The 22,848-nt window shown below is 35.2% G+C and overlaps 1 protein-coding gene across 1 annotated transcript in view; it reads right to left on the reverse strand.

The window, feature by feature from the left end:
• LOC114046057 (NACHT, LRR and PYD domains-containing protein 3-like) overlaps window positions 1-22,848 on the reverse strand; it is a 59,334-nt gene that overhangs the window by 5,821 nt on the left and 30,665 nt on the right. Inside the window, exons 8-11 of the mRNA XM_027866278.1 lie at window positions 21,563-21,733; window positions 18,986-19,156; window positions 12,688-12,858; window positions 11,989-12,159 (exon numbers count right to left, since the gene is read on the reverse strand). Of these exons, the coding sequence (XP_027722079.1) occupies window positions 11,989-12,159; window positions 12,688-12,858; window positions 18,986-19,156; window positions 21,563-21,733 (684 nt within the window). The remainder of the gene's footprint in view (window positions 1-11,988; window positions 12,160-12,687; window positions 12,859-18,985; window positions 19,157-21,562; window positions 21,734-22,848) is intronic.

A 22,848-nucleotide genomic window follows, 5' to 3' on the forward strand; every position in this document is an offset into this window, starting at 1 on the left:
ATAGATAGATAGATAGATAGATAGATAGATAGATAGATAGATAGATAGATAGATAGATAGATAGAGGGCACAGAGTGAATTGAAGATGAAGGGGTGATATCTGGAAAATAAAATTAAGGGGTGAGAGAGGATTATATTGGGAGAAGGAGAAAGGGAGAAGTAGAATGAGGTAAAATATCTCACATGAAACAGACAAGAAAAGGCTTTTACAGTGGAGGGGAAATGGGGGAAGGTGAGAGGGAATGAGTGAATCTTATTCTCATAGGATTTGGCTAAAGGAGGGAATAACATACACAATGGGGTATAGAAATCTGTCTTACCCTACAGGAAAATAAGGGGGGAAGAGGACAAAAGAACAGGGGGTTGAAAGAGGGGAGGGCAGATTGGGGGAGGGGATAATCAAAAGCAAACACTTCTGAGGATGGACAGGGTCAAAAGAGAGAATAGAATAAATGGGGGGTAGGATAGGATGAAGGGAAATATACTTAGTTTTTCACAACAGGACTACTATGGAAATGTTTTTTGTTTTTGTTTTTGTTTTTGTTTTTGTTTTTGTTTTTTTATGGAAGTGTTTTGCATGACTACACATCTATAACCTGTATCAAGATGCTTACCTTTTCAATGAGGATGGGTGGGGAGGGAGGAAGGGAGAAATTTGTAACCCAAAGTTTTAAAAACACATGTTAAAAATAAAAACAATTAAAATTTTAAAAAATTAAAAAGTGATAACTGTCTCCCCATTGCCTATGCTCATATCCTTAATTTCATTTTGTTATCTTATTTTGTACCAGTGAAAAATGACTTGACTGGTATGGCAATAGTTTCCCAAGCTGCACGTATGCCAAAGCTTATAAACCCAGAAAGAAGATATTAGTTCCCTCAGTTTCTTTCTGGATTGGATCAATTAAACTTCCTAAATCCCTGTCTCTGAATTTTTACTCCTTTATTAAACAATTTAGAAAATTCCCTAATTTCACTGGTCCTGATTATACAACTGTCCCTACAGCAGACAGTAAGTCATTCTGTCAATAAATCTTTATTAAATGCCTAATATGTGTCAGGCACTATACTAAGCATTGAGGATACAAACAAAAAGGCAAAAAAAAAATTCTCTGCTCTCAAGGAGCTCATAGTCTAATGGAGCAGATGACATTTAAACAACTTTGTTCAAATAGACTATATTAGAGATAATCAGAAGAGAGAAGATTAGAATTAAGGGGGATAAGATAACACTTTCTGTAAAAAGATGACAATTTAGTAGGAGCTTGAAGAAATAAGGGAAGCTAGAACAGCTGAGCTGAGGATGGACTAGAATTGCAGAGACCTGACACAGGGAAAATATCATACAGGCTATTGCAACAGTCCATTCTGAGGTGATGATGGTCTGCACTATGATGTTGGCAACACCAGAAAAGAGAAGAGGGCATAGATGAGAGATTTTAGAAAGGTAAAATTATCAAAACTTGGCAATAGATTAAATATGAGGCGTGAAAGACAATGAGGAGTCAAGGATGACACTTAGGTTATGAATGTGGTTAACTGGGAGGATGAAGTTGGACATGGCAGTAATTGGAAAGTTTGGAGGTTTTTTTTTGTTTATTTGTTTGTTTTTAACAAGAGTTTTTAATTTTTTTAAATTTTAATTTTTTAAAAATTTATCTTTTAAGATGTTCTTTAAACTTTGTGTTCCAAATTCTCTCCCTCCCTCCAGCCCCTCTTCTACCCACTGAGAAGGCAAGCAATATATCAATTATACATGTGAAATCATGCAAAATGTATTTTCACACTAGCCATGTCATCAAAAAACAAGAAAAATAAAGTGAGAAAATATAATTTAATTTGCACTCAGAGTTCATTAGTTCTCTCTTTTTTTTTCATCAAAAGTCCTTCAGAATTGTCTTGAAGTAGTTAAGTCTTTCATAAATGATCATTGCTACAATATATCTGTTACTGTGTACAATGATCTGATTCTTCTCACTTCACTTTGCTCTGGTATATATAGATCTTCCCAGATTTTTCTGATACCACCCCTCTCATCATTTCTTATAACACAATAATATTCCATCACAATCATATAGCAAAACCTGTTCATTAATTCCCCAGTTGATAGGCATCCCCTCAATTTTTAATTCTTTGCCACCACAAAAAGATCTGCTCTAAATACTCTTTGTATATATATAGGTCTTTTCCCTTTTCCTTTGATCTTTTTGGGATACAGATCTATATCTTAGACCGTGTAGTAGTATTGTTTGGTCAAAGAGTATTGAGATTTATAGCCCTTTGAGCTTAGTTCCAAATTGTTTCCAGAATGGTTGAGCTAGTGTACAACTCCAACAACAGTTCATTAATGTGCCTAATTTTTTCACATTTCCTCCAGCATTTATCATTTACCTTTTCTGTCATGTTAGCCAATCTGATAGGCATGAGGTGGTAACTGGGTGTTGTTTTAATTTGCATTTGCCTAATCAATAGTGATTTATAGCATTTTTCATATGACTGCAGGTAGTTTGGATTTCTTCTCAAAACTACCTGTTCCTATCTTTTGACCATCTGTCAAATTTATACTAAGTTCTCTCTATATTGATAAAGAGGTCTTTATCAGAGAGATTTGTTGTATTTTTTTTGTATTACCTCATTGTCTATTAAACCTTTTAGTAAAATGTAGCTTCTCTGATTATCTCATTTAACTAGATCTAATTTTGCTTTTGCCTTGTCTGAGATCAGGATTGCCACCCATCTTTTCATCTTCAGCTGAAGCATAACAGGTTCTGCTCCAGACCCTTATTTTAATTCTCTGTGTGTCTTTCTGTTTCAAGTATGTCTCTTGGAAACAACATATTTTTCGATTCTAATCTCTAATCCATTCTACTATCTACTTCTGTTTAATGGGTGAGTTCATTCCATTGACATTCACAATTATGATCACTAACATATATTTCTCTCCATCTTTCTCCTGTTTATCCTTCTCTCTCTCTTTTCGCTCTATTTTGCTTCCGATCATTTTCTTTCTTAATGAGCCTTTTATCAAACCTTCCTCTTCTCTTCCTTCCTCTCCTTTTTCTTTGTTGAGTAAGATAGATTTCTATACCCAACTGAGTGTGTATGTATATCCTTCCCTCTTTGAATCAATTCTGATGAGTGTGAGGTTCAAACATTATGCACCATCCCCCTCCATTTGCTCCTCCACTATAAAAACTCTTCCTTGCACGCCTCTTTTATATGAAATAATTTTACCATTCTTCTCTTTTCCTCCTTCTCCCAGTGAATCCTTCTTTCTTACCCCTTCATTTTGTTGAGATCATCCCAATATAAACAACTTATACCCATGCCCTCTGTGTAGACTCCTTCTAAATGTCTTTATAATGATAAAGGTCTTAGAAGTTACATGTATCATCTTGCAATATATGTATTAAACAGTTTAACCTTATTGATTCCTTAATCACTCCTCCTTCATTTTTACCTTTATGTGCTTCTCTTCAGTCTTCTGTTTGAATATCATTTTTTTTTATTTAGCTCTGGTCTTTTCATTGGGAATGTTTCAAAGTCCTCTATTTTGTCAAATGCCCATTTCCGCCCAGAAGGATTATGCTGTTTTGTTGGGTAGGTTATTCTTGATTGTAATGCTATTTCCTTTGCCTTCCAGAATATCATGTTCCAAGCCCTCCACGCTTTTAATGTAGAAGCTGCTAAATCCTGAGAGAATCTGACTGTGGCTCCATATTTAAATTGTTTCTTTCTGGATGCTTACATTTTTTTTCCCCTTAACCTTGGAGCTCTGAACTTTGGCAATAATATTCTTGTGAGTTTTTGTTTTGGAATCTCTATTAGGAGGTGATCAGTGGATTCTTCCAATTCTGATTTTACCCCATGGTTCTAAGATGATGGGGTAATTTTACTTGATAATTTCTTTCTTTGGAAATTTTCATTTTTAAAGTATATTTATTTAATATTTAATTTTCTCCCAATTGCATGTAAAAACAAATTTTAATATTTGTCTTTTTTTTTTAAATTTTGAGTTCCAAAATCTATACTTCCCTCCCTTCCACCATCCTTGAGGTGGCAATCAATTTGACATATGTTATACATGTACAGTCATGCAAAAGATATTTCCATATTAGTCATTTTGAAAAAGAAAACACAAACAAATAAAATTTTAAAATGTAGGCTTTGACCTACATTCAGACTCTATCAGTTCTTTCTCTGAAGATGGATAGCATTTTTCATCATGAATTCTTTGGAATTGTCTTGGATCACTGTATTGCTGAAAAGAGTTAAATCATTTATAATTGATCATTGTACAATATTGTTGTTACTGCGTACAGTGTTCTCTTGGTTCTGCTCATTTCACTTTGTATCAATTCATGTAAGTCTTTTCACATTTTTCTGAGAGCATCCTATTCATCATTACTTAAAATACAATAGTATTTCATAACAATCATATACTACAACTTGCTCAACCATTCCTCAATTGATGGACATCCCCCTAATTCCCAATTCTTTGTCACCTCTAAAAGAGCTTCTGTGAATATTTTTGAATATATAGGTACTTTTCCTTTTTGTTTTTTATCTCTTTGGGATACAGACCTACTAGTGGTGTTGCTGGGTCAAAGGGTATGCATGGTTTTATAGCCCTATGATAATTGTTCCAAACTGCTCTCCAAAGTGTTTGAATCAGTTCACCAACAATGTCACAATATCAGTTTTCTGAAATCTCCTCTAACATTTGTCTTTTTCTTTTTCTGTCATATTTGCCAATTTGATAAATGTGGGATGGTATATTAGGGTTATTTTAAATTGCATTTCAGTAATTATAGTTATTTGGAGCATTTTTTCATATTATATATAGCTTTGATTACTTCATCTGAAAACTGCCTGTACATATGCTTTGACCATTTATCAATTGGGGAATAGCTTTTATTTCTGTAAATTTGACTTAATTTTCTATATATTTGAAAAATGAAACCTTTATCAGAGAAACATTATATAATTTTTTTTCAGTTGTAATTACTTTGTTTCCCTATATCCAATTACCCTACTTATCATACTCTCCATCTCCTTTCACCCTGTTCTTCTTCAAAAATGTTTTGCTCCTGACTAAGGGCTCCCCCAATTCACCCTCCCTTCTCTCAGTCCCTCCTTTCTTATCTCCTTCCCCTCCTGCTTTCCTAGAAATATAGATTTCAATACACAAGTGAGAGTGTATATATTATTTCCTCTTTGAGCCAATTATGATGAGAGTAAGGTTTAACCATTTCCCCTACCTCCCCCATTATCCCCTCCATTGTAAAAACTCTATTGTGTCTATTTAATGCGAGATAATTTACTCCATTCTACTGCTCCCTTTCTCCTTCTCCCAGTACATTCCTTTCTCACCCCTTAATTTTATATTTTTTAGATACCATCCCACCATGTTCACTCACATCTGTGCTCTCAGTCTGCATATACTTCTTTTAACTGCCTTAATAATAAGAAAGCTCTTAAGAGTTACAAATATCTTCCCATATAGGAATATAAAGTTTAACCTTATTGAATCCTTCATGATTTCTCTTTTCTGTTTACTTTTTTATGCTTCTATTGAGTCTTGTATTTGAAAGTCAAATTTTCTATTCAGCTCTAGTCTTTTCATCAGGAATGCTTGAAAGTCCTTTATTTCATTGAATATCTATTTTGTCTCCTGAAGGAATATACTCAGTTTTGCTGGGTAGGTCATTCTCAGTTGTCATCTAGCTGTTTTGTCCTCCAGAATGTCATATTTCAAGCTCTCTGATCATTTAATGTGGAAGCTGATAAATATCATGTTATTCTGACTATAGCTGCATGATATCTGAATTGTTTCTTTTTGGATGCCTAGAATATTTTCTCCTTAACATAGGATCTTTGGAATTTGGCTATAATATTCCTCGGAGTTTTGATTTTAGGACCTCTTTCAGGAGGTGATAAATGGATTATTTTAATTTCTATTTTACCTTCTGATTCTAGAATATCAGGGCATTTTTCTTTGATAATTTCTTGAAAAGTGATATTTAGGCTTTTTTAAATCATGGTTTTCAGAAAGTCCAATTATTCTTAAATTATCTTTTCTAGAAGAAGAGAGAGCTATAAAAGGCCTGTGGAATGATCAAAAGTTTTGAAAAGAAAAACCATAATCCTACAATATGTTGTTTACAGGAAATACATTTGAAAAAGAGTGACACACACAAGGTAAAGGTAAAAGGCTGGAGCAGAATATATTACGCTTCAGCTGAAATAAAAACAAAAAAAGGAGGGGTAGCAATCCTGATCTCAGACAAAGCAAAAGCAAAAATAGATCTTATCAAAACAGATAAGGAAGGAAACTACATCCTGCTAAAAGGCACCATACACAATGAAGTAACATCATTACTAAATATACATGCACCAAATGGTATAGCATCTAAATTCTTAGAGGAGAAGTTCAGTGAGTTACAGGAAGAAATAGACAGCAAAACTATACTAGTGGGGGACCTCAACCTCCCCCTCTCTGAACTAGATAAATCTAACCACAAAGTAAACAAGAAAGAAGTTAAGGAGGTGAATAGAATATTAGAAAAGTTAGGTAAGATAGACCTCTGGAGAAAATTGAATGGGGAAAGAAAGGAAGATACTTTTTTCTCAGCAGTACATGGCACATACACAAAATTGACCATGTACTAGGGAATGAAAACCTCACAATCCAATACAGAAAGGCAAAAATATTAAATGCATCCTTTTCAGATTATGATGCAATAAAATTATATGTAATAAAGGGCCATGGAAAGATAGACTAAAAAATAATTAGAAACTAAATAATCTAATCCTAAAAAATGATTGGGTCAAACAACAAATCATAGAAACAGTCAATAACTTCATTTAAGAGAATGACAACAACAAGACAACATACCAAAACTTATGGGATACAGCAAAAGCAGTTCTTAGAGGAAGTTTTATATCTCTAAATGCTTACATGAATAAAATAGAAAAAGAGGAGATCAACGAATTGGGCATACAACTAAAAAAAAAACTGGAAAAAGAACAAATTAAAAATCCTCAATTAAACACCAAATTAGAAATATTGAAAACCAAAGGAGAAATTAAGAAAATTGAAATTAAGAAAACTATTGAACTAATAAATAAAACTAAGTGCTGGTTTTATGAAAAAAACAATAAAATAGATAAACATTTGGTTAATTTAATTAAAAAAAGAAAGAAGAAAACCAAATTACCTGTATCAAAAATGAAAAGGGTGAATTCACCACCAAGGAAGAGGAAATTAAAACAATAATTAGGAACTATTTTGCCCAACTGTATGCCAATAAATTTGACAATCTTAGTGAAATGGATAAGTATTTACAAAAACATAAATTGCCCAGATTAACAGAAGAGGAAATAAAATACTTAAATAACCCCATCTCAGAAAAATAAATTGAACAAACCATTGATGAACTCCCATAGGGAAAAAATCTCCAGAGCCAGATGGATTTACAAGTGAATTCAATCAAATATTTAAAGAACAATTAATTCCAATACTATATAGACTATTTGGGAAAATAGGTGAAGAAGGAGTCTTACCAAATTCTTTTTATGATACAAATATGGTGCTGATATCTAAACCGGGAAAAGTCAAAACAGATAAATAAAATTACAGACCAATTTCCCTAATGAATGTAGATGCAAAAATTTTAAATAAAATATTAGCAAATAGAATATAGAAACTTATCACAAGAATACTACACTATGACCAGGTAGGATTTATACCAGGAATGCAGGACTGGTTCAATATTAGGAAAACTATCAGCATAATTGATCATATCAACATCAAAACTAACAGAAACCACATGATCATCTCAATAGATGCAGAAAAAGCTTTTGACAAAATACAACACCCTTTCCTATTAAAAACACTAGAGAGCACAGGAATAAATGGAGTCTTCCTTAAAATAATAAATAGCATCTATCTAAAACCTTCAGCAAGCATCATATGTAATGGCGACAAGCTAGTAGCATTTCCAGTAAGATCAAGGGTGGAACAAGGATGTCCATTATCACCACTGTTGTTCAATATTGTTCTGGAAACATTAGCTTTAGCAATAAGAGAAGAAAAACTGAAGGTATTAGAATTGGCAAAGGAGAAACAAAACTATCACTCTTTGCAGATGATATGATGATATACTTAGACAATCCTAGAGAATCAAGTAAAACATTACTTGAAATAATAAACAACCTTAGTAAAGTTGCCGGCTATAAAATAAACCCACATAAATCATCAGCATTTCTATATATTACCAACAAAGCCCAACAGCAAGAGACAGAAAGGCAAATTTCATTTAAACTTACTGTAGAATTATAAAATATTTAGGAGTCTACCTCCCTAAACAAACCCAGGAACTATATCAGCACAATTACAAAACACTTCTCAAACAAATAAAGTCAGATCTAAATAATAGGAAAAAAATCAGTTGCTCATGGGTAGGCCAAGCTAATACAATAAAAATGACAATTCTACCTAAGCTAATTTACTTATTCAGTGCCATGCCAATCAAACTACCAAAAAAATATTTTATAGAGTTAGAAAAAATAACAAGATTCATTTGGAATAACAAAAGGTCCAGAATATCAAGTGAACTAATGAAAAGAAATGAAGGGGAAGGTGGCCTAGCTATTCCAGACCTTAAATTGTATTATAAAGCAGCAATCATAAAAACTGCTTGGTACTGGCTAAGAAATAGAATGGTGGATCAGTTGAATAGGTTAAGTATGCAAGACAGAGTAGTCAAAGACTATAGTAATCTACTATTTGATATACCCAAAGACCCCAGCTTCTGGGATAAGAACTCACTCTTTGACAAAAACTGCTGGGAAAACTTGAAAAGAGTATGGCGGAAACTAGACATAGGTCAAAATCTCACACCATATACCAAAATCAAGTCAAAATGGGCTCATGATTTAGATATAAAGGCTGATATTGTAAGCAAACTGGGAGAGCAAGGAATAGTTTACGTATCAGACTTATGGAGAATAGAAGAATTCATGACCAAACGGGAGATAGAGAATATTACAAAAAGCAAAATGGATAACTTTGTTTACATTAAATTGAAAAATTTTTGCACAAACAAAACCAATACAACCAAGATTAGAAGGAAGGTAGAAAATTGGGAAAGAATTTTTACAACCAGTGTCTCTGATAAGGGCCTCATTTCTAAAATATACAGAGAATTAAGTCAAATTTATAAGAATGCAAATCATTCCACAATTGATAAATGGTCAAAGGATATGAACAGGCAGTTCTCAGATGAAGAAAGTAAAGCCATCTATAGTCATATGAAAAAATGCTCTAAATCACTATTGATTAGAGAAATGTAAATCAAAATAACTCTGAGGTACCACATCACACCTATCAGATTGGCCAAGATGACAAAACAGGAAAATGATAAATGTTGGAGAAGACGTGGGGAAAATGGGAACACTATTGTATTGTTGGTAGAGTTGTGAAATGATCCAACCATTTTGGAGAACAATTTGGAACTGTGCCCAAAGGGCCATAAAAATGTGCATATGCTTTGATCTAGCAATAGCACTTCTAGGGCTATGTCCCAAAGAGATCATACAAATGGGAAAAGGACTCACATGTACAAAAATATTTATAGTAGCTCTTTTTGTGGTGCAAAGAATTTGAAATTGTAAGGATGCCCATCAACTGGGGAATAGCTGAACAAGTTGTGGTGTATGAATGTAATGGTACTATTACTATTACTATTATACTATTGTGCTATAACAAATGATGAGCAGGCAAACTTCAGAAAAACCTGAAAAGACTTGTATGTTCTAATACTGAGTGAAGTGAACAGAACCAGGAGAATGTTGTACACAGTAGTAGTCACGTTGTGTGATGACTAATAATGATAGACTTAACCCTTCTCAGCAATACAAGGATCTAAGACATCTCTAAAGGCCTCATGATGGAAAATGGTATCCACATACAAAGAAAGAACTATGGAGTTTGAATGCAGATTGAAGCATACTATTTGCTAATTTTTTCTTCTGTTGTGTTTTGTTTCCTCTTTCTGGTGGTTCCTCCTATTGGTTCTAATTCTTACTTACAACGTCACTAATGTGAAAATATGTTTAATAAGAATGTATATGTATAGCCTATACCCTGGGGAGGGAGGTGGAGAGAGAGAGGGAGAAAAATTTGAAGCTCAGAAGCTTATGGAAATGATTACTGATAATTCAAAATTAATTAATTTTAAAATAAATTTTGAAAAGGCTGCTATAGTGAGTAGGTTATTTAATCAATTAGAGAAGTATAAAAATAATGCTTTGCTACAAGGAAGGCCAAGTGAAGATTATGTAACATTAATTTGTAGTGTAATCCAGTGAGCAAAGTTTCATTATTTTTCCATCTTCATTCAGTAGTACATGAGTAAGAGCAAAGGCTGGATAGCAGGAGTAAGGTAAGGCTACTGGTTGGCAAAACTAGATTAACTAAAGTATGGGGCAACAAAAGATTTAAGAGATGAGAACAGTGCAGATTTGAACTGATTGACCAGAGGGTTAAGAGGGTGAAAGGAAAAGAATGTAGCCTGGGCAAGGGTTACAGCCTGGGAAAGAACCAAAAGGTCAAAGTATTAGAGGCAATGATGTTGAAAGGCAGCTGGAGAGGTGGATTGAAAACAAACTGTGATCAGATAAAGGAATTGAAGGGTTCACAACCGTGAGAGTGGTGTATTTATAGGTGATGGCATAATCAAGAGCAAGTTGTATGGAGCTGAGGTAAGGTGGAAGAGTAAATGATGACAATTATCCTTTTGGTGCCAGCCAGTTCTTTGCTGAACATTTATTTAATTTTGAGTCCTAATGGGTTCTATGCCCTTCAACCAGAATGTGAAAACCATTGCATGACTCCACATTCAGAAGCCACCCCTTTTTGTGCTGTCCTCAGTTGGGGGCCAGTTATGATTGGAGCCGGGCACCTAAATTGTTCCCTATTAGCATTTTTATCCTCGTCCCCTTATGAGTAGCAATAAAATTGTATTAACTCCTATCTTTGGGTGACTCTGCTGCTCTTCATCCATATTACTTCATCACATTTATTGCTAGAGCTAGCAATTCTTGTTTGTTTCATTTTGTTGTTTTTTTTTTTTTTGTTCGTTTGTCTTTCATTCTTGAAGAGGGCTATGACATCAGGAAGGTGATGCCATGATTTGCAATTGAATTGGATTAAAATGAATGAGGGCAGTGCAAAGTCACCAGCCTCACTCTCCCCCAGAGCCATCTGGGTCCAGTGGCAAGATATAGATCAGGCTGACTGGAGATGGCCCCAGATGTAGTGGGAGACTTTGGCCTTTTTAAGATAAGGTCTTTCCCAGGTCTCAGTATGACTGAGGCAATGACCGTTCAGTGATTAAGGGTAGGTAAGGAATGAGGTGAAGAATGGCCTCTTTAATCTAGTGAAAAAAAAATCAATCTGGGAAGAGAAAACCTTCAAGGTTTCTGGGCAAAACAAAAACAATTGCTGTTTACACTCTCTCTGAGACATCAGGGCCCAAACAATGACCAGATGAGGCTTGGGCTGGATCCCAGCATTCTAGCACTGTTAAGTAGTAATCATTATAATGTGTATCCTTACTTTACCTCTAAACTTATTCCTAAAGACTTTAACTTTTTTCCATCATATAAAATGTTTGCTTGTGAACTTATTACTGCTTATTATATTAAGTAAAAGTCCAATTATTACTATGATTTTTATAGTTTTAGATGAGTATTAGATTTTGGTTTTGGCACTAGTCACCTATAGCATGAACTCACAAAGCAGATATTTCTCCCATAAAAATGGAAAATCTGTTATCCAGGATTCTACTCATAAAAGATAAGAATATGACTCTACCACGGATACCTTGTAGCCTTCCTGACTCATATTTGACATTCTTAGCAACAGCCCTTCCTGTTCCTGTTCCCCCAAATCCCTTCGTCTATAACCAGACTAAGACTTACGTCAGCTTCTGCAGGTTGCAATTTGGATGTTTCAAAGCCTCACACAATAGATTCACTTCATAATCTCCCAGTGTGTTTCCAGCAATATTCAAATGGGTCAAGTTGTGGTTACTTTTGAGTACATCAAAGAGATGGAGAAAGCCTTCTACAGTGAAATAGGATCTCCATATCCTACCAGAGAGAAAGGAAAGCAGGAAATAGAACTATCAGAAGGAATTCACACCCACAACCTTTCCATGTAATGCAAGTCTTATGGACCCACCCTTTAACCCCCACCATAACTCAGACCATAGCACATTTCTTCTCATAGGACGCTTATGTCTTTTCTCATGTTGAGTAAATAAATACTTGGAGCTAAGTAATCAGAAAGGGAATATCAGGGAATCATAGGACCTATGAGATGGATGGGGGAGGTGCTTATTGATTAAGAAAAATAAAAAAAAAAACAGCCTTAATTCCTAGAGCAGCTGTGAAGGACTGAGGCAAGGAAAAGTGTCTGCTAACCATGTTACTAACTCTGCTAGCATCTCTATCACAGTTTAGATCATATCCTAATGAATGTAAATGGGTTAAAATACCATCCCCTGTCTTTTCCACAAACATTCCAGTATTACTACCCCATATTATGCTGCTCTTTAGGGCTCCCCTCTTCTCTAATTTCAAATAGGAAGGGTTTTGAAGAAATTGGTGGTGATTTACTTTATTTCCTGCAATCTGCAGCTTGGATCCCTGAAGGCCTCACATAGAAGTTTTACTCCATCATTACCCAAGGTGTTACCCCCCAGGTTCAGATGAGTTAAATTTTGGTTGCTCTTCAGAGCCATGGAGAGATCCCAACAGCAAGCTTCAGAAAAATAGCAACATTGCAACCTGTGAGAGAAAAACATGGTTTGGTAAGCATATAAAGCACACTCCTCTTTTCTCTCACCTTGGAAAGGAGCCCATCCACATAGCCTTCTATCTAGCATGAAATTAAAAGCCCTATTATTTCCCCTATTTCTATAAAGGCACGCAGCTGAGAAAAAAAAAAAAAAAGACATCACCCAAGTGTCTTGGTCCAGTGTCTTCCACTTTTTTGCCATTATCAAATTATAAAATCTGACGCTAGCCATCTTTTTTTTTCCTCCTACTGGAACTCAAACTGTGCTTCTAGGATCCTAGACTCTGGAAAGTGAGCTTCCACTTTATCTTTTTAAAAATTATTTTAAAATTGAATAATATTTCATTTTCCCCAATTATATGTAAAAATAATTTTAACATCAGTATTTTTTTTAAATTTTGAGTTCCAAATTCTCTCCCTTTCTCTTTCCCCTCTCCCCTCCCTGAGGTGGTAAGCAATTTCATATAGGTTATACACGTGCAATCATAAAAAAACAACATATTTCTATATTAGTCATGTTGTGGAAAGAAAAGATCCCTTCTCCGCCCCCCCCCCAAAAAACCCAAGAAAATAATAAAGTGAAAATAGTATGGTTTGTTCTGCATTCAGACTCCATCAGTTTTTTTTTTTTTTCTGGATGAGGATAACATTTTTCATCATGAGTTCTTTGGAATTGTCTTGTATATTATTGTATTGCAGAGAATAGCTGTCATTCACAGTTGATCATCATAAAATATTACTGCTACAGTGTACATTATCTTCCTACTTCTGCTCACTTCACTTTTATCAGTTCATGTAAGTCTTTCCAGGCTTTTTTGAAATTATCCATCTCGTCATTAGCAAAATAGTATTCCATCATAATCATATACCACAGATTGTTCAGTCATTCCCCAATTGATGGGCATCCCCTCGATTTCCAGTTCCTTGTCACCCCAAAAAGAGCTGCTATAACTATTTTTGTACAAATAGGCCCTTTTCTTCTTTTTTTGATGTCTTTGGGATATAGATCTAGTAGTGGTATTGCTAGATCAAAGGTTATGCACACTTTATATCCCTCTGGGCATAGTTCCAAATTGTTCTCCAGAAATATTGGATCAGTACTCAACTCCACCAATAGTGCATCAGTGGCCCAATTTTCCCACACTCCCTCCAATATTTATCTTTTTCTTTTTCTGTCATATTAGTCAATCTGATAGGTATAAGATGGTAGCTCAGAGTTGTTTTACTTTGCATTTTTCTGATCAATAATGATTTTGAGCATTTTTCATGACTATAAACAGCATTGATTTCTTATAAATTTGACTTAGTTCTTTACATACTTGAGAAATGAGGCCTTTATCAGAGATACTTGCCGTAAAAATTTTCCCAACTTTCTGTTTTCCTTATAATTTTTGTTGCAATGGTTTTGTTTGTGCAAAAACTTTTAAATTTAATATAATCAAAATTATCCATTTTGTATTTTGTAGTACTCTCTGTTTCTTGTTTGGTCATAAGTTTTGCCCTTATCCATAGATCTGACAGATAAACTATTACATGGCCCCCTACTTTGCTTATGACATCACCACTTATGTCTAATCATATACATTTTGACCTCATTTTGGTATGCATTGTAAGACGTTGGTCTACAACTAGTTTTTGCCATATAATTTTCTAATTTTCCTAACATTTTTGTCAAATAGAGAGTTCTTACCCAAAAGCTTAAGTCTTTGAGTTTATTAAACACTAGATTACTATGGTAATTTACTTCTGTGTATTGTGTATGTATTCCCTGATGTATTCCATTGATCTATTTCTTAGCCAGTATAGCTTGTTTTGATAATTACAGATTTTTAATACAGCTTGAGATCTGATAGGGCTAGACCACCTCCCTTCACATTTTTTTTTAATTCCCTTAATACTCTTGACCATTTGTTCTTCCAAATGAATTTTTTTTTCTATATCAATAAAATAAATTTTTGGTAGTTTGATTGGTATGGCACCGAATAAGTAAATTAATAATTTAGGTAGAATTGTCATTTTTATTATATTGGCTTGGCCTACCCATGAGCAATTGATATTTTTCCAGCTGTATAGATCTGACTTTATTTTGTGAAAAATGTTTTGTAATTGTGTTCGTATAGTTCCTGGGTTTGTCTTGGCAGGTAGACTCCCAAATATTTAATACTGTCAACAGTTATTTTAAGTGGAATTTCTCTTTCTATCTCTTTCTGTTTGGCTTTGTTGGCAATATTAAAAAATGCTAATGATTTCTGTGGGTTTGTTTTATATCCTGCAACTTCACTAAAGTTAATTATTTCAAATAGATTTTTTAGTTGATTCTCTAGGATTCTCTGAGCGTACCATCTTATCATCTGCTAAGAGTGATAATTTTGTTTCCTCATTGTCTATTCTAATTCCCTCAATTTCTTTTTCTTCTCTTATTGCTATAACTAACATTTCTAGCAGAATATTGAATAATAGAGGTGAGAATGAGCATCCTTGCTTCACCCCTGATTTTATTGGGATGGCTTCTAGATTATCCCCATTGCAGATAATGTTTGCTGATGGTTTTAGACAGATACTACTTATCATTTTAAGGAAATCTCCATTTATTCATATGTTCTCTAGTGTTTTGAAAAGGAATGAGTGTTGTATTTTGTTAAAGGCTTTTTCTGCGTCTGTTGAGATAATCATATGATTTCTATTGATTTTGTTATTGATGTGGTTAATTGTGCTGATAGTTTTTCTAATATTGAACCAGACTTGTATTCTTGGTATAAATCCCATCTGTTAATAGGGTATGATCTTTGTGATACACACACACACACACACACACACACATGCATACATATATATATATATACATATATATAATGTATGTACATATATTATGCTTGCTAGCATTTTATTTAAAAATTTTTGTACCAATATTCATTAGCAAAATTGGTGATTTCATTTTATTTTGCCCAGAATCAGGACACAATACCACTTCTGAGTCACTCCTAAACCATGCCACCCTGTGGGACTCCTTCCCCTCTTCCCAAACCTAGATCTTCTTTATACTGTTGTCTTCCTCTATTAGCAATTAAAATCCTTGAGGGTAGGGACTGTCTAGCTTGATTGTATTTGTATTCCCTGTACTTAGCACGGATGCTAACATATAACAGCTGCTAAATGAATGCTTTTTGATCAATTGGTTGATTCATTCATTCACCAGCTTCCATGGTATACAACAATCAGAAGGTAATAAGAAATCATCTAGTTTGATTTATTCATTTTACAAGGAAGAAACCAAGATTCATAAAAGCTAAGAGAATTATTTGAGGACTCACAGTAAATGGTAAAGCTGGGATCCAAACCGGGTTATGTAATCTATGCTTAGAATCTGAGAGTTAATAAATTACGTAGTTGGAATAGCACTGGGATATTCTAGAAAAGGCTCTAGATTTGTCATCAGAAGATCTGGGTTCTAATCCAGCCAGTATTTGTCTCCACCTACGTGAACTTGGGTAAGCAAGTCATTTTTCCTCTCATAACCTTGTTTTCTTAAGATTTTAAAATAATCACATGGCTTCCAGGATCCCTTCCAATTCTGAATATATGATTCAATGAACAGGATTCCTTTTACACCAGACAGATGACCCCTATCCTCTCTTTGAAAAGTTACTAATGAAAAATTCATTACCTAGCAAGGGAACTCAATCCACTTTTGGACAATTCTAATTGTTAGCAAGCTTCTCCTAAACTAGCCTTTGAAACTTCCAATCATTTATCCTTGATCTTTCTTAAGAAGATAAAAAGAATAAGTCTAATCCAACAAATTTTTAAGGCATGCATCATGTCACAGAGTCAATGAATGATTAATTAATCAGAAATTCTGATTTGGAAGTTACTTAATAGATCAACTAATCCAATCCACACTGCAACAGGAATACCTTCTGCAGAAATTTTAAAAAGTGGTAAAAGCAGATTACTTCTTCTTTGAAGACCACCAGTGATGTGAAATCCATTGTATCCTGATTAAGTGAAATTCACTTTTGCATGGTTCAGATAGTTAGCAAGTTGTTTCCTACAAACAAGCCCAAACTGAAACATTCTGAAACAGTCTCTGAAACATTCACTCTAGGTCCAAGTAGGAAAAAAACAAACAAACAAACAAACAAAAACCAAAAAACTAATATCTTTTTTTTATAACAGTCATTCCAATACTTGAAGATAGCTTTCATATGTTCCACAAATTCTCTCTTTGTTGAGTTAAACCTTCCCAATTTCTTTGACCTATCTTCATACTGTATGAGTTGTAGTTATCTTGGCATGCCTATTACCCTTCCCTGGATGGGCTCTAGCCTGTCAATGTCTTTCCTAAAATGTAACATCAAGAACTCAACACAGTACTCCAGATGTGGTCTTGTCAAAGTCTTGTGTAACAGGACTTTTGTCTCCCTCATTCTAGACCCTCATGTCTCTAAAAATGCATTCTGAGTTTGTTTTCGATTTTTTTTGTTAGTGTTAATGTCACTCTGCCGACTCACAAAGAAAATTCAGTGTCCTGAAAACTCCCACTTCAAAATTGTTTAGAGATACCTCCCAACTAATACATTTAAAGATAACCTTAAACAAAAGACATCTCAAACCAATCAAACAACCAAAAAACAAAAACATAAACCCCGACAACAATATAGGTAGCTAGTGGTTTGGGTTCTATATCCAAAGAAGTCTGACAGCAAAGGCTGGATAACAATTGTCAGTGTTTCAATAAAGGGGATTTCAATTTAGATACTGGTTGGATCAGATAACAATTAGGGATTTTTTTTTCCTTTCTATATCAAAGCTACATCTGCTTCTGAGCAAATTCTGCCTATTTCTTTTAGTTTTATCTTTTGTGGCTAACCAGAATAAGTCTACTTTCACTTCCTTATGACAGCCCTTTAAATAGTTGAAAACAGTTCAAGACCAGAGACTGGAGATAGAGGAATTGGGTTCAAATATTGCCCTTTTTACTCTGTGGCCTTGGGCAATGCATTTAACCTTTCTAGTCTCAGTTCCCTCGTCTATAGAATGAAGGGGTTAGACTAGATGGTCTTTTAGGTGTCTTCTAGTCCTTTAGTCTTACTCAGGCTAAAACTGACCAATTCCATCAAGCAATCCTATTATGGCAGGGTCTTAAATCCCTTTCCTATCTAGGTTACCCTTCTCAGGAGATGCTCCAGCTAACCAATATCCTCTTAAAATGCTTAACCACAATCAAAATATTCCCTTAGTGCTATGACCAAGGCTGAGCATAATGGGACTATTTTCTTTCCAGTTCTTTACATTATGCTTCTTATAATGCAATCTAATATTGTGTTAGTTTAATCATTGTTTAGCAATAGCCATCCCTACTGGACACATGCAGCTGATTAGTTGAACCCATATACAGTGGTTTAAATATATCCTCTTTAAATTTCATTTGTATTACTTAATTTGATTCATTTTTTTGAGTATATCATGGTCTTTTAGGGAAATATTCTCTAACATTTTATGGTCTTCCTAGATTTGTGTCATTTAAAAATTTTATAATCATTTCATAGGTTAATTTATCCATATCACTTGTAAAAGTATTGGACACAAAAGCAAATACCTCAGGCACTCTTTTAAAGACTTCCCTTCTAGAGACTCAATAATGAGAGTTCTTTTATCTGGTCATTCAATCTGTTTCAAATTCACTTAATTGGTTGACCATCAAGCCCATAGCTCTCCATATTATGCAGAAGGAAAAACAGAGTTTTATTTCTAGGTCTCAACTCCACAGGACACAACCGAAATGACTGAACAACAACATTCAGAAAAGATAAATCTGGAAACCCAGATTTAATTTAATATACTAGCCTAGGATGAAGAATGGGAATGTGAACTTGACTGATACCTCTAACCCTTTCCCAGAAGAAAGAAGATGGCATGTAGGAGAGCTCAGTGTGGTGCACAAAGTTTCCGTGATAAAATGGGTCTATTATTCATCGTCCTTCTGGAAATTCTGTGGGACCCTAAGTCCTGCTCCTTCCTTAGACACTCCCCTTACTTTCCTCAATTCATGCTGTGCTTTTAACTTCCTCCAAATATCTAAGGGACTTGACAGAACGGATTTATGGGAGGACTTACTTCAGTTCCTTTAGGTGACAGTCTGGGTATCCCAGGGCCTCGCAGAGCAGAGTGACTCCATGATTCCCCAGGGCATTATCTGCCAGATTCAAATGGGTCACACTTCTGTTTCTCTTGAGAGCAGTGGAGAGATCCTGACAGCCAGAAACAGTGAGACCACAACTTCTTAACCTGTAGAGAAGAGAGACACACAAATTATTTCATCTTCATTGTTTTTTTTTTCTTGTCTCTCCCTAAGAAGTATCATATCCAATGTGGTTCAGGCTCATAGACAACTTCAGACTCATTTCTTTGTTCTTTTTTTCTTGCTTTTACACTGCCTCATTCAGCTAAGAATCTTTCCCCTAATTAATAACGATAATAATAACAACAACAATAACAACAATAGCCAGCATTTATAAAGTTCTTTAAGGTTTACAAAGGACTTTTACATATTTCATCTCCTTTGATCCTTACAATTTTGTGAAGTAGGTGCTATTATTATCCCTATTTTACAGAGAAGGAAACTGAGGCAGGGTGAAGTCAAGTGACTCGCCCAGGATTACATAGATAGTCAATGTCTAAGGCAAAATATAAACTCAGGTCTACCAAATCAGTCCACTGTTCTATCCACTTTGCCATCCTAGCTACTCTAGTTTCTTTTTTTTTTCTAGACAACCTTAGGCCCCAGACAAGTTTACTAAATAACTTTTCATTCATTCATACCATTTCTTTCAGGATCTGCCCTCACCTCCGTCCTCTGCTGATCTTCACAAAGTTGTGTGCCCACTTACCTCCAAGTTTGGTGTTAATAGTTGGCCTGGGACTGGTTCCTGTCCTTAGACAGGCTCTTACAGTCTATCAGCAATAGTTGTGTAAGATACTTCCTAGATGGGACCTAAGGTTGTTTATAGTTGGAGATGCTTTTGTTGCTGGTTCCTAGCAGGCTGCCTAGAGTGTTTGCCTTTTTGCTTTGCTTGGTTGGCCCCTATAGATTTCTAGGTTAGTGACTATTCCCAAGCCTCTGGATTAGGATCATAATCACTTGCCCAGGCTTTTCCCCCTGGTTGTTCTACAGGATTTTCCCCCTGGTTGCTCTACTTACTTTGTCACTAGTTTGCCTCAGCCTCCAAAGTCTGTGGCCCTAGGCTTTGAATTACTCTAAACCCAATGTTTACACTAATAGCTAGTACCTGAGTGTATTTTGATTTCCTAATACTGGCTTTTAACATTGCGTTGTCAGAACACATGTGCCCCCCCCACACACACACACTCTATAACTCTAATAAAATGGTTCTAATCCACAACTGTAGTCATATAGGGGCACCTAGGTAGTACAGTGCAATGGAGCACAATAGCCTAGAGTTAAGAAGACCTGAGTTTAAATCCAGCCACAGACACTTACTAGCTGTGTAACCCTGAGCAAGTCACTTAACCCTGCTTGCCTCAGTTTCCTCATCTGTACAATGGGCTAGAGAAGGAAATGGCAAACCACTCCAGCATTTATGCTAAGAAAACCCTAAATAGGTTCATGAAGAGTCGTACCTGACTGAAACAACTGAACAACAAAATTTGTCCACAGCACTGACCTCTCTGCTTCCCTCTCTTTGCTTTTTGTTGCTTCCTGAAACATCAGCATGATGAAGGTGTTTCTTTATTTCATAGAATCTTTCCAAATTATCTGCTGCCTCTCACGCCGTCTCCCCAACATACACACATATACACTAAAGTACTGGTGATAATATCAAAGTTAAATGTAAGAAAGGCCTTCATTTTACCTATTATTGTCCCCCAGATGGATACGCTGGCTTGATACCTTGATCTTTGAACCTTATACACCCATCTTCCAGTTAGCCACCCTCACCCTGTTTATGCTAATCTGTCTGTCCTAACCCACTCCATTCTAGTAAGTAAAAAAGGAACTTTATCCAACATATACTAGCTCAGAACATTGGCGCCCTCCCCAACAAAAAGAAAAATTTCTGTGGCTCCCTATTACCTTCTATGTTTAGACTGTTTACTCTATCCTTCAATAATGTAGCCCCAACCTACCTTTCCAAGCTTAACACATGCTTGTGCATGAAATATGCTCTTCCTGGTAAGCTGAGCTCCAGCTCCAGCTCATCTAAACAACTGTGAAATTGTTCCTACACATACTCAGTACATTCCCTAGACAAGTGCAGAGCTCTTCAACCTCTCTCTTTCTTGTTCACTCTGCTCCATTGTGTTGGTAATGCTCCCTTCTTCATCCTATTGACATCCTGCTCATCCTTCTGCATTTCCAAAGCAAATTCATCTGTCAATCTATTTGAATCAGCTTTTAGTAATCTCTCCCTAATTTGCTCTCCTAGTACTTATTATTTCTCATGCATTTGCATTAGCATTGCATTAGAATGTCATACATAATAATTTTTATATTTTCAATAGTGTACATGTCCTATCCTGCCTAGTCCTAAATCCATTGTAAATTCTTTGAGGGAAGGAATTATATATTATTTATCTTTGTTTTCACAGAGCATGTGACAATTTATTTATTAGATACAGTAGCATCATTGAATGAATAGAGCAAGTGAATGGAATAAATTCATGAGGACTTACATCAGTGAATTTATCCTACAACACTGGTTTCCCAAGGCCTCACATAGAAACTTTATCCCATCGTTACCAAGGCTATTACCACTCAGATCCAAATGGGTCAGACTTCGGTTGCTGATGAGAGCAAAGGAGAGATATTCACAAGAAACAGAGGTGAGATCACATTTCCACAACCTGTAAGAGACAGCCAAAAGGGTTCCATGATTTTATCTACATCTATGATTCATTCCTTTCCTATATCTATTGGAAAGGGATTTTCTCTTAGAGCCATTTTGTGTAGCATCAAACTGATGGTCTATCTCTTTTCACTCTAAACCTTAGAATCCCTCCCTTTAATGTTTACCATTTCCTCTCTCATGTTGAGATCCAGACAAAGCAAACTATTATTTTATGTTATAGTTGGCCACTATGTGATAAATGCTTTGATCATGGTGATGCATGAAACAGATAAAAAATATAAAATGGTTCTCAGTCCTATAGTATTCCTTTCTACTTTTAAAGGAATGGTGTCAGAGTGGTAGAAGAAAGAAGAGATGGTACCATGAATCACACAGTATTTTTTGCAAATGTTAATTTAACTTTTGTATACTAAATGGGGGATTATTTTTCAACATCTAAATAGTTATTACATAGTTTTCTTATTTGTAAAATGAGGGTGTTTGACTGGATGATTTTTGAGGTTCCTTACAGATCTAAATCTATGACCCTATAATACTATGATGGAAATAATCCCCTATTTTTTTTTCTTCAATTTGTTTGTTTGTTTTGAGCCTAAGTCTATGCTGGAAGCACAGCCACCATTCATAGCCTTGATTCCAATACTGACTGGTAAAGGAAGATTTAACCTGCTGTGTTTTTCTGACTGAAGTTGGTTTACCCTTTCTGAAGTAGCCTGGTGGCTCTCTACTCCCACAGGCTCACCATATAGGTGTCTGACTGAGTGTGGATACCCAATGGGTTTTAGCCCATACTGCAGCTCAGAACTCTAGCATCAGCCTCCCCAGCAGTGCAGACGCCAAGTTTGTAGTATCCTGCCTATTCTCATATTGATATTTTCATGAAGAGAGAAAACATAAAGAAGTTGCAGTTAAATGGAAAATAGCTGACAAGGGTGGCAAATAAAGGGTTTTGTTTTTTTTTTTACTGTGTTTTCATCATAGACCCAAAAGCATCAAGAAATAGCATTTCATGGATACTTGGCTATCCTTATAGTTTTCTTGATAAGCCTAAGGAAACAGCCTACCAAGAAAACAATTGCTGCCACCATCATCTGTTGAAGAGGATGAGAA

This window comes from Vombatus ursinus, unplaced genomic scaffold (assembly GCF_900497805.2).
Source record: "Vombatus ursinus unplaced genomic scaffold, bare-nosed wombat genome assembly UNPS02014780.1, whole genome shotgun sequence".
In the NCBI taxonomy this organism is placed as follows: Eukaryota; Metazoa; Chordata; class Mammalia; order Diprotodontia; family Vombatidae; genus Vombatus; species Vombatus ursinus.